The 17658-nt window shown below is 40.2% G+C and overlaps 1 protein-coding gene across 2 annotated transcripts in view; it reads right to left on the bottom strand.

Moving 5' to 3' along the window:
• Positions 1–17658, bottom strand: part of MKLN1 (muskelin 1) — a 192301-nt gene that overhangs the window by 147488 nt on the left and 27155 nt on the right. For both annotated transcript variants that reach the window (XM_030574364.1, XM_030574455.1), the window contains 2 exons: positions 14761–14830; positions 280–422 (listed from right to left, as the gene is read on the bottom strand). In XM_030574364.1, the coding sequence (XP_030430224.1) occupies positions 280–422; positions 14761–14830 (213 nt within the window). The remainder of the gene's footprint in view (positions 1–279; positions 423–14760; positions 14831–17658) is intronic.

Raw genomic sequence — 17658 nt, 5'->3', positions numbered from 1 at the left:
CTTCAAAACCTCCAAGAGTTCACCCTCCACAAATCGTTTGTGGTTAGAACAAAGTAGGGAAGGTTTCCCAGAGCTAAATTTTGACATGTATGCTCCCTGGCCTGACCATATCACATCAGTTATCTGCCCATGGGACCACAGGAGCAATAGCAGGCTTACACTAGCAGCCTTTTTGCACTGTTAACCAAGTGCCATTTGGGAGAAAAGAGGGGAGGGAAGAAGACTGTGGTCCAGTCTTTGATTTAGGATGATTTACAAGTTGTTGAAATCATTTCTTACCTGGATAAAAGGTCTGTCATGTTTTCTTCATTCATTCCACCAAAGATTTTAAACTTCTTTAAATTGCAGACATGAGTCTTCTCATATTTACCAAAGGTTATACTTTGGACTATGGCAGGTCTTTCGAGTTTCAGAATCAAATACTGCGGAAAGAGGAGAAAAACAGGATGAATTTTGAGCACAACAATAAATGCCGCAGAGTGTACGCCTAGAAGGAGGAAAATTACAGCCTTCACAGGTAACACCAAGGCTGCAGGACAACGATTAATGTTGGTACTCAAAATTATATGGTCCCTGCCTGTGAATGAGATTAAACAAAGGAAGATGAGGGCTGCATATTAGGAAGTACTGCTTTAAAAGAAATCTACACAACCAGAAAATAAGTCAGACCCCATATGCTCTTCAAGACCTCATGTATTCCTCCTGGGAGTTGGAAGACAGACTTCAGAAGGCACTGCAAGGTATGGCCAGGCTCTGGATAACTGTGACTCTGCTATGCACTAATGCTTGAACTGAACCTTAACTTTGGAGTACATTCTGTTGATTCAATCTCTCTCAGATGTTAACCTACAACTTCCATTAACTATGTGTCAGTTCAGAGACTACCTGGTCCCAGAGAGCAAAGTGAGCCACGAAAAGCTTGGCTCGTCAGTAATAGGTGAACCAACTGCCTATAAAGCATATCAAATGATATTTGGCCATTTCATTTGCTATAGGGAGCCCCTCCTAGTCCATAAGGAAACTGATCTGAAGGGTTTGGCTCATGAGGCTCTCCTTTCAGCTGTCCCCTGGGCACAGAGGGGTTGGCATAATCACATTTTCTGGCCCTATCAGTCACCTTAACCAGCACTGCCTGAGGGAAAGAATCCTACTTCTTAAGTGCCTCTGAAGGGAGATGTTCCTACTGAATAGTCTGTTTGGACACCAGGAATCAAGACGTTTTAATTTTGCATAGCTGAGAGTAAAAAAAAAAAACACTCCCTTCTCTCTCTGAGAGAATCAAAAGAAGGTTTTTCCCCCCCCAACAAAAGCAGAATAATCTAGAATTTACTCCTGAGTAGCAGATCTTGTTCTGCTCTCTATCTTCACAACAGGGAGATCTACAACAGGATTGTCACACTCACACAATAGAACAAGAGGTTGAAAAATGTACAATAAACTCCACATGTACTACCTTCCCTTTGATTTTGACCCAAAAACCTCAATAGAAGCTACTGTATGAACAGACATATACAATATTCTAGAAACATTTCCACTGCAAACTACATGGGGGGGGGCCCTAGTCCAACCATAAAATGGTACTGAAGATTCAAAGTTTAACTATTTTGATAGCAAGTGACAGACTCTACAGAATTTAAATACAAGTGACTGCTTTCAAAGATTCCAGATTAGAGACTGGAGTCTTATCTATCCACAAAGCAGGTACAGTACAGAAAGCAGACATGCAAACTTTGTTGAAACTGCCCTGCCACCATGCCTCAAACTTGACCTAGCATTACAACTTCCAGGGTGATGGAGGAATTTGTTCTCCACAACCAGTCAGATAGACAGACCTTGGTCTTTTTGCTGTGATTCCATCATACAGTCACCTCTAACTGTCCCTAGAAACTGGACTGAGACCAACACCACATTGTACCTAGGGCAGTAAAACTGTGAATTTAGACTAAGTTCTTGAGGACAGGAACAGGCCTTCACTAAGTGTTTATACCGCACCAGCTCAATGGGACCATTATTTCAATGGGCGCCTCTAAGTCTTACTGTAAAACACACAGGCTAGAGAGAATTAGACAAAATGAAAAAATATTTTCATTAATAATAATTGAAGTCTACAAGTAAGCAGAGTAAGAAAGGAACAGAGTTTGATTTAAGAATATTTACTTTGTATATTTTGACGTGAATGTTGACAATTGTGGTTTAATGTTTCAACAATTAAAATTTTTATATATCTCATCTGCTGTCATTAAACAATTATGGTCTGACCTCATACATAATTTCCCACAACTGAAAACTGAAATAGCTAACTAAGAAAAATGCTTTAAACCCATAATTTTGCAGTAAATTATAAAAAATACAATTGAATGCTGCCAACCCTAAACAAACATCATAGCAGTGATTATGTATTTTTAACAACTTACATATCTATGCACTGTGTCACAACACTACTAACACAACAGGAAGCAGCATTCATGCTAAAGGCATTACTATAAAGCATCTGGTTAATACTAAATGAAGGAATCTTTAAACATGATTTGGTAAGTTATTTTTAGTTAATAATAGCATTAAGAGACATAAACCCAAGGAAAACCAATCTTAAAAGTTTATTCACAATTTAGGACAAAAGAGGTATACCAACACTTTGCCAATAGCTAGTTACAATGCGAGGTGAGGACATAGTGCTTTTCCAGTAGTTCTCTGCAAAGCCTCACATAGCTCAACGCCATATTTGAACACAAGTCTCTCTCTCTAGCCACCTACACATTTTTAATTATTTTACATGCCTCTTTTCATCAGAGTATCCCAAAGAACTTCACAAACCATACAAATTAAGCAGCACTGAACTCCAACTTCTTCTGGAATTGACAGTGGTCAGCAAGCAGAGCAAAGTGGCGTGGGGCATGCTGAAGAACAAAGGAGAAGATGGGGGACTTTTGGCCTAGGACACTAGCACAAATCCCATGTGATCTTATGTTCTTTCCCAAAAATCTCGTACCACAAGTTATATATCACACAGTTTTACCTGAGAAAGCTGAAGGACTGGAACTGACCTTATCAAGATCTGAACTTATGGAATTCTTAAATTCCTTGAAACCACATCAGATGCTTAGGTTACTAAGATACACCCTCTGGCAAATATTAATGCCAGATTTCAGAAGACCCAAACTCACTGCAGTCTACATGCTTATTAAATGCTGCAGTTTTATTATTTTTAGTCCAAAGGAAAGGAGAGAAAACAGTGGGGAGGAGACAGGATTTTAGTCAAAACCTGTCTCTGCATAACATGTGCAGGGCACCTTAGTTGGAAGGGCAGAGACCTCTAGAAATAAGGTGTGGTAGTTAGCGGACATGCTTACTAGCTGTATTAGAAGCTATGCAGAAGGTTTCAATTGAGGATGAGCAGTCTTGGCAGGTTCCACACACTCACCATCTGAGAGAAGAGCAAAGAGAGCTCACAGGGTGAAAGTTATAAACAGGAGTTGAGACAGACCTGTGAACTCAGTGGCTGATCAACACAGGATCAAGAAATGCATCTGCTGTAAAGGCTTGCGTTCCAATACCTCTCCACTTTAAGAATACGCAGCTTGTATCTAATCTTGGTTGGAAGAGGAGAGACAGTAGACTATTACCTCAGGAACTGAAATTGCTGCTGATAGTGAAGATCACCTGACTGTTGTGCTGAGAAGGTTCTGAGCTGTTTGGAAGGGAACTGAGGATCTCATTTTCCTTAGGCTCTGGATGATCCAGGTGACTGACTGACTGACACACTACACAGAGTAATGCCACCCTACAGAAACTGAAAAATCTGAGAGAAGAAGATCAGAGCAGAAAGTATAAAGGGGTATATATGCTCAGTTGAAACCATGCACTGATTTATATGTAAAGTAACAAAAAGGGGAGAGTTTTGTACAAGGAGCACCAATAGGTTCCAGTGCCTAACATTTTTATTAAACCAGTTATTCAAAAATATTCCAAATGTTTTGTTTATACTAAAAGTTTGTTCACTAAGAAAATCATATAGTATTCTTCCTGAGGCTGACTGACCAACTGCTAGTAGCACCAACATTCAGGGGACTGCATTATAATTCTGAGGATTAACTTTGTTTAATAATTTCCTGAGAAGTCCTGAAACCACAGAAACTTCAGCCTGTGCTTCAGCAGAGAAATAAACCTGAGGTACAGGGGAAAAGGGAGTGTAACAAAACTATACATGTAACCTTAGCAACCGCTACCCAGTCACATAGGCATCAATAAATGTGACCCCCAAGTGTCACTGCGGGAACTGAGTTCTTTTGAAGATCTGACCCAGGCCACATGTTGAATCTACATGTGGTGTTTACCGCATACAGTTGAACAAGTTTAACAATATACTTTAAATCACTCCCAGATATGATCTGCACAGCAGGAGCAGAATCAAGAGGCAAAATTTTGGGATTAGGCAGAAGCCCAAAATCTCTTTACTCTGCAGGGATACAAAAATCTTTTGAACCAGAAAAATGTTTACGTACTTGGCAAATTGAAGTTGTCACTTCGGACGCTTTCATTTTTACAAGGATAGAATACTTCTGCTCTGTATTAGCTCAAATTGTGATTTCTCCAGAGCCAATAGGCTGAATCAGACATTAAAAGTCTTATCTACCCTGCAATTTGATTCCGACATACTCTGCTAGTTTTTCAACATAAACAATTTCAGTTCATTAATAAGCAGCTGTCATGATTTCACCCTAGAGGTAATGCATTTCATTAACACACGAGGTACTGTATATAAAAAAACAGAATACAAGATCATAAAAAAAAAAGTTAAGTCAGGCATAGTGACTGCGGATGTCATTCGCTGCATTAAAGGTCTACTTTATGTTTATAACAAGGATTACATCTAAAACATGTTCTTTTTACATATTAACTGTCATCAACCACCACAGGAATCCATATTGTATGTACACTGTACTAATTCAGAATAGAACCACAGCTAAGATTCTCTTATAAAATGAAAGTCTGGTCTCCAATGCTATCAATTTTATTACATTTCCTTTGTAGATCTAGAAAAAGATCTTTTGTAAGAAAAGAGAGAATATACCAGCTTCTGCCTAAATAATATCACCATTGTACATATAATTTCTGGGTCATTCTATTTCAAGAGTGCATCCCAGAAGTATCCAGTTAACGAACAGCTGAAGTGTATTTCCTTTGCTGGCACTCATTCATAATCACTCATGGCCTTCAAGGCCACAAGAGTCATTTAACTCTACCATAACCACATAGCTGGAAAACCCCTTTACTAAATATAACCCAAGGGGTAGTATGTCAGATGTTTCAGTTGTATGCTGAGATTTTAGACTTCCACTTTCAGTTTCTCTCTCAATGAACAACCTAACACCCTACTGCACCAATCAAATGACATTTCATTTCATTTCCCTCAGCTACTCTGCAAATTGGTGGATTTTCTCCCGTTCTGCTCAGGTTCTTTATCAAGCCCATCATATGTGCTCTTCAAATAAAGAAGTTTATTATGGACAATTCCTTCTTTCCAGCAACAAGCAGAAGGAAAGAAGAGAAGGAAATGCATGTTGAATTAAACACAGAGAACAATTAAGTGGTGAAGATTCACTAAGCAGCACAGAACCAGTGCCACAAAATGGCATTAGAAAACACTGATTTTGAAGGTGCAGCTGTTCTGAAGAGACAAACCCTACTGGTCAGGACTAGAGCTGGGTGAATAACGAATTTTTCAGTTTCAGTTTGCAGGCAATTTTGAAAAAAACAGTAGTAAATCTGAGGGCAAACCAAAAATGACATTTTGACTTGTTGAAAATTTTCAAAAAGTGTAAACATTATTGAAACAAAAAATTGAGTTGAAATATTCAGTGATGTTGAAAGTAAAGGTTTTGTTTACACTTTGAACATTTTGACAAAAAGAAAGCACAGGATTCCCAAACAGGAAGAAAAGGAAGTAGTACTTCCTTATAAGCTTTTAGCCCAGCAGTTGGAGGCCTTAGCTGGGATATAGAAAGCCTGAGTTCAATTCCCCCCCTCCTCCCATATGCAGAGGGACTTGAACATGGGTCTCCCAGCCCATTGAAGGAGAGTGGCCTAACCACTAGGCTATTCTGGAATGGGGCTCTCTCAATCTCTGCTCTTGAAGCTGCTCCACTTTCCGTAAATAAACATGCACAATAGTTTTTAGCCATGATGGTCCAGGATATTAGAGAGATAAGGTGCTGAGATATCTTCTATTGGACCATTTCCATTCAAATTCACAGTTCATAGTCATGAATAGTCTGTGGGCCAGGGAAAGAGTTTGGGGAATGACTCCACAGACTACTAGTTAGAACACTTACCTAGGATGTGAGAGACCCAGTCCCTGCTGCAGACTACGTTTTATTTAGAGAAAGCAGAGCAGCTTCAGAGCAAAGATTGAGAAAGTCCCATTCTAGAATAGCCTAGTGTTAGAACACTCTCCTGCAAAAGTGGAGGTGGAGTCCCAACTTCAAACTCTTCTCTACATCAGCAGCGGGAAGAGCTTAACCCAGGGTCTCCACATGATTACCCTAACTGCTGGGGCTAAAGCTTACAACTATGCACCACCACCGATCCGCTGTTAAGTCAATCTTTTGTTTGCTTTTGTCAAAATGCCTGACATTCAAAACAAAATATTTCATTTTACATAAGAATGGCCATACTAGGTCAGACCAAAGGTCCATTCAGCCCAGTATCCTATCTACTGACAGTAACCAATGCCAAGTGCCCCAGAGGGAGTGAACCTAACAGGTAATGATCAAGTGATCTCTCTCCAGCCATCCATCTCCACCCTCTGACAAACAGAGGCTAGGGACACCATTCCTTACCCATCCTGGCTAATAGCCATTAACGGACAGCCTCCATGAATTTATCTAGTTCTCTTTTAAACGCTGTTACAGTCCTAGCCTTCACAACCTCCTCAGGTAAGGAGTTCCACAAGTTGACTCTGCGCTGCGTGAAGAAGAACTTCCTTTTATTTGTTTTAAACCTGCTGCCTATTAATTTCATTTGGTGGCCCCTAGTTATTGTATTATGGGAATAAGTAAATAACTTTTCTTTACCCACTTTTTCCATATCACTCATAATTTTATATACCTCTATCATATCCCCCCTTAGTCTCCTCTTTTCCAAGCTGAAAAGCCCTAGCCTCTTTAATCTCTCCTCATATGGGACCCATTCCAAACCCCTAATCATTTTAGCTGCCCTTCTCTGAACCTTTTCTAGTGTCAGTATATCTTTTTTGAGATGAGGAGACCACATCTGTATGCAGTATTCAAGATGTGGACATACCATCAATTTATATAAGGGCAATAATATATTCTCCTTCTTATTCTCTATCCCCTTTTTAATGATTCCCAATGTCCTATTTGCTTTTTTGACCGCCTCTGCACACACTGTGGATGTCTTCAGAGAGCTATCCACGTTGACTCCAAGATCTTTTTCCTGTTTCGTTGTAGCTAAATTAGCCCCCGTCATATTGTATATACAGTTGGAGTTGTTTTTTCCAATGTGCATTACTTTACATTTATCCACATTAAATTTCATTTGCCATTTTGTTGCCCAGTCACTTAGTTTTGTGAGGTCTTTTTGAAGTTCACAGTCTGCTTTGGTCTTAACTATCTTGGGCAGTTTAGTATCATCTGCAAACTTTGCCACCTTACTGTTTACCCCTTTCTCCAGATCATTTATGAACAAGCTGAATAGGATTGGTCTGAGGACTGACCTTTGGGGAACACCACTAATAAACCCCTCTCCATTCTGAAAATTTACCGTTTATTCCTACCCTTTGTTCCCTGTCTTTAAACCAGTTTTCAATCCATGAAAGGATCTTCCCTTTAATCCCTTGACAACTTAATTTACGTAAGAGCCTTTGGTGAGGGACCTCGTCAAAGGCTTTCTGGAAATCTAAGTACACTATGTCCACTGGAGCCCCTTTGTCCACATGTTTGCTGACCCCTTCAAAGAACTCTAATAGATTAGTAAGACAATTTCCCTTTACAGAAACCATGTTGACTTTTGCCCAACAATTTATGTTCTTCTATGTGTCTGACAATTTTATTCTTTACTATTGTTTCAACTAATTTGCCCAATACTGACGTTAGACTTACCAGTCTGTAATTGCCGGGATCACCTCTAGAGCCCTTTTTAAATATTGGCGTTACATTAACTATCTTCGAGTCATTGGGTACAGAAGTCAATTTAAAGGACAGGTTACAAACTATAGTTAATAGTTCCGCAATTTCACATTTGAGTTCTTTCAGAACTCTTCGGTGAATGCCATCTGGTCTCAGTGACTTGTTAATGTTGAGTTTATCAATTAATTCCAAAACCTCCTCTAGTGACACTTCAATCTGACAGTTCCTCAGATTTGTCACCTACAAAAGCCGGCTCAGGTTTGGGAATCTCTCTAACATCCTCAGCTGTGAAGACTGAAGCAAATAATCCATTTAGTTTCTCTGCAATGACTTTATTGTCTTTGTATCAGAGGGTAGCCGTGTTAGTCTGGATCTGTAAAAGCAGCAAAGAATCCTGTGGCACCTTATAGACCAAAACGTCTGTTAGTCTATAAGGTGCCACAGGATTCTTTGCTGCTTTTATTGTCTTTAAGGGCTTCTTTTGCACCTCGATCATCAAGGGGCCCCACTGCTTGTTTAGCAGGCTTCCTGCTTCTGATGTACTTAAAAAAAAACATTTTGTTACTAGCTGTGGAGTTTTTGGCTAGCCGTTCTTCCCACTCCTCTTAGGCTTTTCTTATTACATTTTTATACTTAATTTGGCAGTGTTCATGCTCCTTTCTATTTACCTCACTAGGATTTGACTTTCCACTTTTTAAAAGATGCCTTTTATCTCTCACTGCTTCTTTTACATGGTTATTAAGCCACAGTGGCTCTTTTTAGTTTATCTACTGTGTTTTTTAATTTGGGGTATACATTTAAGTTGGGCCTCTATTATGGTGTCTTTAAAAAACGTCCTTGCAGCTTGCAGGGATTTCACTTTAGTCACTGTAACTTTTAAATTTCTGTTTAACTAACCCCCTCATCTTTGCATAGTTCCCCTTTTTGAAATTAAATGCCACAGTGTTGGGCTGTTGAGATGTTCTTCCCACCACAGGAATGTTAAATGTAATTATATTATGGTCACTGGCATTACTTTGGCATTACTGAAACATGACTTTTTCAGTTTAATTGAAACTATTCAGCATGCATTCACAAATAGTTTCTCAACTCAAAAGTGCACTTTTCAGCAACTAAACTACTTATCTAAAAGCTTTCACCCAGCTCTAGTCAGGAAGTCAGTTTACTAAATATCCCATGGCATTTTTAAAAAATGTGTCAGAGCAGTGTCTGTCTGAACTATAATTAGGGCAAACCAGAAGGACTTATATCACAGAAAGGGAAGCTTTACTTTCACTTTTTAGTTGGGTATAGCATAGTTCACTTCCTGTCCTAAGCAATTTTGGCAATTTGCTATACAGTTAAAACTGTGTTCCAACTATTTTTGAGTTGGATTTCAATGGTAGATAAAATGAACCCCATATGCGTGAACTCTAGACTGCTTTAGGAGAATAGATGCAGGAAGGAGCCTATGACAAAAGGTGCTAAGCCCTCAGTTTACATAGACTTCGACAGGACCTGTTGTGCTCAACACCTCTGAAAAATCAGGCCATAAGACTTCTGCTGCACTCCGAGTTTCTGTTCCACAATCTACATGCACTTGTTTTTCTTATTTCTATACCCCTTACTACTGTAATATCTAGGCATGAATATAAAATATATTTAGAATTTTCCTCTCCCCAGCTTATCAAAGGCAGGGCTGGTGGGCATCCAGTTAAAGTTGCCCAATACTTTCAATAGAAGACTCTGTTTTTAGTTGCTTATAACTTAGCCAAACTTCAACCGTCTGGGCTGAAGTTTTCCATGCCAGCTGCCTGCCTCCAGCAGAATAATTCAGAAAATTTCAGCCAAAACTATTTGGCCATTTCTGAGAATGAAGCTAGTGAAAAATAAGTTGTTTGAAAAATCCTAAGAAGCTTTGAAAAGCTATGGTGCCCCCATGTTATGCAGCAGGGACTTTAAATTTGACAGACAGTCTTTAAATCAAGGATGTGCCTTTTGCCATCCCTATAAAAATCCACTCAGTAGGAACTCTGATTTTAATAGCTAAATTTCCCTAACATGCAGTCTGTGCTGTGTAGCACTCTCCCTGCAATTGCTAGGCAACTGCAGGTCGTACCCGGTCCAAGGGCATGAACTAAAATCATCAAGTCTTTCCTGTGCTCTCAGTGACCACCCTGATGGCCTCAAGTAGTAAGCCGCTGAATTCAAATACAGAGGAAACAAAAGTCAGATTTATAGTGGGAGTAGATTGGGACAAGCATGTTTTTGAGTGGCACAGGGACTGAAGATTGCACATGTAGAAAGGGGGTAGAACAGACCAGATTACGAGCCAGGAGGAGAGACAGGGACCCAACACAGCAGTAGGAAGGAGATGACAAGAGATGGATCTGATAAGAAGCTGGGGTGCAGGGAGAGAAGTGGGACTGGCTGGGCAACAACCTAGGTGGATACACATATCTGATGAAGCGCTATCAAAACAAGTTTTTACATTACAGAACATTTACTTCACTAGATTGTGTTTGTCCACAGGAATTTTCTTGCTTTAGACTCTACACAAGAACCTGTTAAACTATTTCTTTTCTGAAAACTGGGCTTGTGACTCAGATCCACCATTCCACACTGATAATATATTGGCCGCAAGTCCCATGGAATTCAGCCTAGCAACAAACAGAATTCTGATGCCAAAATTTATTTCACTACAGGCATATCAAGAGATTCACAGATTGTCCGCTAAGCATAAGACAAACAGCAGAGTGGAACAAAACTAAGTTTTCCCAGTGCCAAACCATGTCACTCTCTCTCTCACACACGCATGCACCAACCCTCCTCAAGACTTCCACAGAGGGACGTCTACACATAAGGTGTATCCTGATCTTATTAAGAGGTCTGAATAAAAACTATAGCCAAGAGAAAAATATATTTTAAATTGACTTAATAGCTGACTTCATAAGAAAAATCAAGCTCACTTCCAACTAATCCACTGTTTTGACAGAGCTTAACAAAATGAAGGCAAAATGTGTCAGAGAAAGAAAAAAAGCTCACTGTAGACCGGGGTGGGCAAACTACAGCCCAGGGGCCACATCTGACTCTTCACATGTTTTAATTTGATCCTCGAGCAGCTGCCAGGGCGCGAGGTCCAGGGCTTGCCCCGCTCCAGTACTCCAGCCAGGGAGTGGGGTTGGGGGCTGGCCACGCTCCGTGCAGCTCCTGGAAACGGTAGCATGTCCCCTCTCCGGCTCCTATGTGTAGGGGCAGCCAGGGGGCACCACACACTTCCCCTGTCCCAAGCACTGTCCCCCTAGCTCCCATTGGCTGGGAACCACGGCCAATGGGAGCTGCAGGAGTGGCGCTTGAGGACAGGTCAGCATGCAGAGAGGCCTGGCTGGGCCCCATGTAGGAGACTTAGGCGGAACATGCTGCTGTGTCCAGGAGCTGCTTGAGGAAGTGCCACCTGGAGCCTGCACCTCTGCCCCCCTCCTGTGCCCCAACCCTCTGCCCCAGCCCTGATCCTCCTCCCGCCCTCCGAACCCCTCAATCCCAGCCCAGAGCATCCTCCTGCGCCGCTAACCCCTTATCTCCACCCCAGAGCCTGCACCCCCAGTCAGAGCCCTCCTCTCACTCACACACACCCGCACCCGAACACCCTGCCCCAGCCCGCATCCTGAAATCTTCCTTTCTGGCCTCACCCCAGAACCCGCACACCCAACTGGGGCCATCACCCCCTTCCACACCACAACCCCCAGTTTCGTGAGCATTCATACAATTTCCCCCATACAATTTCCATACCCAGATGTGGCCCTCAGGCCAAAATGTTTGCCCACCCCTGCCACAGACTATCCCTTCCTCAAACCGGCAATCCCTTTTTACTACCTGTTAGAAAGGCCGCCCCTTTGAGAATTATTAGGCATAAAGGAAAATGTCCCTACGTTCTTAGTAACCATATTAAGATTAAGAAATGGTTCTTACTCAGCGGGATTCCAATTTGACCCTATGGTTAGATTATTACTTCTCAGTGGGGTTTTTTTAAGTGACAGTTATGAAATTAGGAGGCTAAATGTTCAATTTACTGATGTCTGTTCTGAACAAAGGAGTGAGAGTAAACTTCTAATAAACCTTCACAATGAGAATAAAGGTGACCTAAGTAAGTCAAGAACTCTGAAGGATCTGAGCTGTAGAATTAAAGGGAAACACACCTAAGGGAAAGGAGCTTAATTTCAAACAAAACGAACAGTTTTTGACCTGAAGCCATGATAGACACATGAGTCTCCAGTTGCAGAGAACTAGATTCTTGCCAAACAATCTAGGAAAGAAAGTGAGGCTGAATGCTCTGAATATACCACATGACATTTCCTTATTAATTGATACTACAAAGTAAGAACACGCTGCCTGCCACAGAGGCTGTAAGGAGGGAGAAAGCAGAAGATGGTTTGCTATCAAGGAAGTTATTTTTCAATCTCAATACTCATTACCCTGTAACCATTCTAGGATGGATTAAGATTGCTTGGAAGTGGGGAACAAATTTTTCTACATTTCCAAACCAACACATTTGTGCTGTACAAGATTAAAAAAACAAGTAATTTTAAACTGACTGAGCAGATGTACTAGCCCTGGGGATCAGAGGAAGTTGGTATGTGAAATATGCATTATTTGGTTTTCCCTGAATCTCTGGCCTTGTGAAGTCAGAAGACAACACAGAGATAACAACCAAATAGGTAAAAAATAATGTTCCCAAAACCAGAACAAGTGCTCATACTACAGTGATGTGGCCATGTATGTACCTAAATAGCAATCCCTGAACAGAAATCTTGACCAACAGGATCCAAAAGGAGTCATTCTTCATCACAGCTTTTGACAACTGCACACATTGTGAAATGTTTTCTGAACTTCAAAACCTTATGGTGGGGAAGAGTTCTTGCAGATGAATTTTTGTGTCAATGGAGATCATTGAAAATACTTTTGCTGAAAGGCTCTAGACAAGGTATTCACACTGGATGATCTCACTACTGTAGAATACTGTCAGTCCTGTTCATGTTTGTTAGCCTTCAGACTGAAACAGAACATTCTTCTTTCCAGGTACGCATTTGCCCCCCACAGTCTAAGTCTTGCAGCATTTTCTCTTTTGATTAATTTTCTCATGTTTCTTGGGTGGGTAAGTGAGGGGTTACTATTGCTGCACATTATGAACATTCATAAATCTCTTGTGTGGCAGCAGGTACATTATATGCTAAATAAATGAATTTAAAAGCAAATCAAAAACAAAAAAAAGATAGAGAAGTTGTGATCTAGTGAAGTAAAAGCAACAAGGAAGTTTGTAAATAGTACTAGTCCTGGGGGGAAAAAGAAAAATCTCTTGTTGCTTAGATCAGGAAAAAATGTAAACTCAGAGTAAAACAACCAGGCTGGAAAACAGAGTAAACAAATGCAGCCAAAAGCACAGTGAGGTCATATAAGTAAGGTTAAGATTTTGTCACAGTTATTTTCAGTAAACATCATAGACATGTCACTTTTGTTTACTAAAAGTAACTGACAAAATGTGGTGGAGTTCAGCACCCTCCACTGCTGTTCCCACAGTGGCGAGCAACTCTGGGTGAGCATCTCTGCCACCCCCACCACCCTGGAGTGGAAGCAGAAAATATCATGGAGGTCTCAAAATCACAGATTGTGTGACTTCTGTGACAATCTTAGCCTTATATATAAGTAGGATAAAATTTGTGAGCTTAAAGTGGTCCCAGAAGACTGATAAAAAGGAGCACTCTCTACCAATATTACTAGACTGTTTAAGAGGTAAGCGGAATAGCAGATTTTGCAAATGTGCAAATCTATTTGCTCAACAGGAGAGCTTACATTTATTGGAGAAAAAGCCAAACAAATATTTTGATAGAGAAGTGGTAGGATGAACAGATTTTCCTTCTCTCAGAAGTTCCAGAAATCAAAATATCACAGTAGAAAGATGAGTTAGACACTAAAGTTGTGATATTAAGACAAGTGAACAAGCAGAACCACGTTCTAGAACAGTAATCAGGCAAAAGAAGGGGAAATACAATTTACAGTTTCTAACAGCTTACACGTTTAGAAGTCTGGCAGTTTAAGCGATGAACATGGAGGATGTGTGGTCTATTCTAGAGGACAGAATATACTCATTGAAACAAGACTGGCGAGCAAAGGAACTCTATTACAGCTCCTCAAGGTGCTGAGGAGATGGGGCTTGCATGGCAGATTCCCACCATTAGCTCAATGACAGCAGAACTTGAATCCCTTTTAGTTTTATTCTTGAAGTCTGAAATTAAGAATAAAAAGATACCTGCCAAATTCACTTGTGGTAACATGACATTCTGCCCCAAAAAGGAAACTGCTTTAAAAAAAAATTAAAAAAAATAAATAATAATAATCAAGGAGGCAACCATGCCCTAGGTGGAAATGTAAATATTCCTGCCAAGAACAGAGACAGAAAAGCTGCAAGAGAGGTAACATTTTATGTATCAGATCACTCAGATCTATCAGTCAATACCAGCATTACTAACCAGCTGTTTAGATTAATAATAGTCAAGATGTAATATAAATTGCAATTTAAAATTTGGGCCTTTGGAAGCCACAATATGGCTAAGTACTAATGTAGAATTAAAATGCTTACCTGGGGAGGATAGTTGCTTTCTGAAGACCACCTTGAAGACTGATCATTAGGCTTGTCCACTAAAATGTTCCTAAAAAATGAAAAACAAAGGTATGTTTACAATACTAATTTTTAAACCCAAAACGGCTAACTCGCAGAGAAAATACTACACTTTAGCCAATAGTTCCTATAGTTTGAACACAAACACATATGGTCCTGTCAACAATGCATTTATTAAGCTACCTAAGTTGCTATGTAGTTGTTCTTTTTGAATTTGCTGCATAATTGTGTGGCAGAATCTTTTTTTTTTTTAAAAAAAAAGATAAGTCAAGCCTCTAGTGCTTGCGGTTGTGAAGATCATCCCAAATTGTGAAATAGATGAAAACCAATGCATTTATGTTTACTCAAGTCTGCTGACAACTTGAAACCTTAACTCAGAGAGGCATGAACTGTCTCATTCACCTCAACAGGGCATGAATTTTAAAGCCCAGTGAGGTGTTATGAGAACATTAACCATTTCACTATCATTTTAGCATAATCTAGCTAAAATATACTTCTATTTGTTAGACACTAAGTACTGGAATGGAGAGCAATGGAGCTGCTAGCTTGCTTTCAAGTTTTGCCACACTGGGGAAATTACAAAATCATCTCTCACCCTCAAATTTAAAGTCATCTTCACCCCTGTCAATAGGTCTAGACTGATGCACGGAACATGAAGTCTCATAAAATGCTTAATCTGCATTGCCTTCCCATGTATTAAGAGATACCAGTGACCACTGTGTCTTCCTTTGTAATTTAAACATACTGAACTACTTTGGGTTGAAAGAAAGATAGAGGAATATGTGATGGTAAGAGGCACAAAGACCAAGTTAGGTGCTTGAATCTCAGTGGACAAATCATTCTGTTCCATTTTTTCCTTTGCTCAGGTTGGAGACCAGCTGAGTTCTCTGACCTGGGAAGCTCCTAGTAGGCAAAGGAGGAGAACGTAAAAAGATTTATCATCTCTCCATCTGCTATGTAGGAGGAACTCTACACATATTGACTAGCATAAAATATTGGAGAAGGGAAAGTTTATGTAAAAGCTTAAAGGAAAAAAGGTTAATTGAGAAGTTTAACAGGGTCCTTCAAGAAGAGTAGCTCTCTCCACATACTAGAAACAGGAAGAAACATCAACATGTAAGGAGTCTCCAGACAGTCCAGTACCAGAGTAACGTTTAGAAAATATGCAGAGGGATGGACTAAGATAGTTGCCTGATGCCTGAGTTTGAGGACATACCAAAGTAATCTGGTTACATCAACTGCCTAAGCCAGGGGTGCTCAACCTACCGCCTGTGGGCCGTACATGGTCCACGAGAATATTTGAAGCAGGCTGTGGGCCTTATGAATATAATATACTAAGGACCGATTCATCAGTGTTTTGTCACATTTACATCATTTTAGTATACACAAGTGTGTAAACAGACAATACTGTACATAGAAACAACTTATCTGAATACATATGGAACAAGCTGAACTTAAAATATAAAATATAGGTGACTTTAGACTTTATTAAATATGCAGAATCTGTAGACTAAGGGGGGATATGACAGAAGTCTATAAAGTCATGACTGGTGTGGAGAAAGTAAATAGGGAAATGTTATTTATTCATCCTCATAACACAAGAGCTAGTGGTCACCACATTAAATTAATAGGCAGCAAGTTTAAGACCAACAAAAGGAAGTATTTCTTCACACAGTGCACAGTCAACCTGAGGAACTATTTGCCAGAGGATGTTGTGAAGGCTAAGACTATAACAGGGTTCAAAAAAGAACTAGATAAGTTTATGGAAAATAGGTCCAGCAATGGCTATTAGCCAGGATGGACAGAGATGGTGTCCCTAGCCTCCGTTTGCCAGAAGCTGGGAATGGGCAACAGGGGATGCATTACTTGATCATTACCTGTTTTGCTCTTTCCCTCTGAAGCACCTAGCATTGGCCACTATTGAAAGATAGGACACTGGGTTAGATGGACCATTAGTCTGACCCACTGTGGACATTCAAAGTTGTGCTGAGGTTTATGTGGCCCTCCTGTGATAACATTGGGCACCACTGCCCTAAAGCCACTGAATTTCCAAGAAAGCAGAGTACATGATTGCACTCGATGGACCCTCCAAAACACATCTTAAAATTTTAAGAGATACCTCAAAGAGTGTTTGACTCACAGATTAGGGAGGCCTCTCTGACTCCAAGTGAGGACACAGCAGATCATCAGGAAGAACCAAAGCCAAAGAAAATCAACTGAGCACCAAGGTGGACAGCAGGGAGTTGATCTGAATTTAAAGCCAAAACAAATGATCTGATATCTATGATTCTAGCAGAAAAAAGGGACATTACAGTAATTCGATCTCTCAAATCAGTGTTAAGAACTGGCCAAAGAGAAACAATGGAGAGACAGGGCTGCAGAACGGCTTGGCACTGATGGAGGAGGTGGGGGGGGGGAAGAAGAGAGAGAAAGAGAGAGAGATGCAGTTTAAATCTGAAAGAAAATAGAGAAGAAACATTTGAATTAAGAGGTTGCCTGAAAATGCAGAGGGAGAAAACTCAATAAGGGCAAAATATTTTAAACGTACCTTTCCAGATTAAAGATCAATTTCAAGATAAGTAAGGACAGTTTCTTACTAAAGGACACAACCGGTAGAATATTAATAGAGGGCTCAGTGTATGCTCCCAATCAAAAGAAAAAAGCTCTAAGCTTTTTAAAGGATTTCTTTAAAATATTACATTTTGGAGAAGGGAAATTATACCTGGAGGAGACTTCTACTGTACACCAAATTCCTTACTGTCCCAGATTTGAAGACAACAACATAGGAGAGAAGGAAACAGGTGCAGCATTAACCTTTCTATAACAAATCAGTTGCTCAGATTGCTGGAGAGAACTGCA

The sequence above is a fragment of the Gopherus evgoodei genome, chromosome 1, assembly GCF_007399415.2.
Source record: "Gopherus evgoodei ecotype Sinaloan lineage chromosome 1, rGopEvg1_v1.p, whole genome shotgun sequence".
Taxonomy (NCBI): Eukaryota; Metazoa; Chordata; order Testudines; family Testudinidae; genus Gopherus; species Gopherus evgoodei.
The sequence above is the reverse complement of the archived record's forward strand: the minus strand, read 5'-3'. Positions and strand labels throughout refer to the sequence as shown.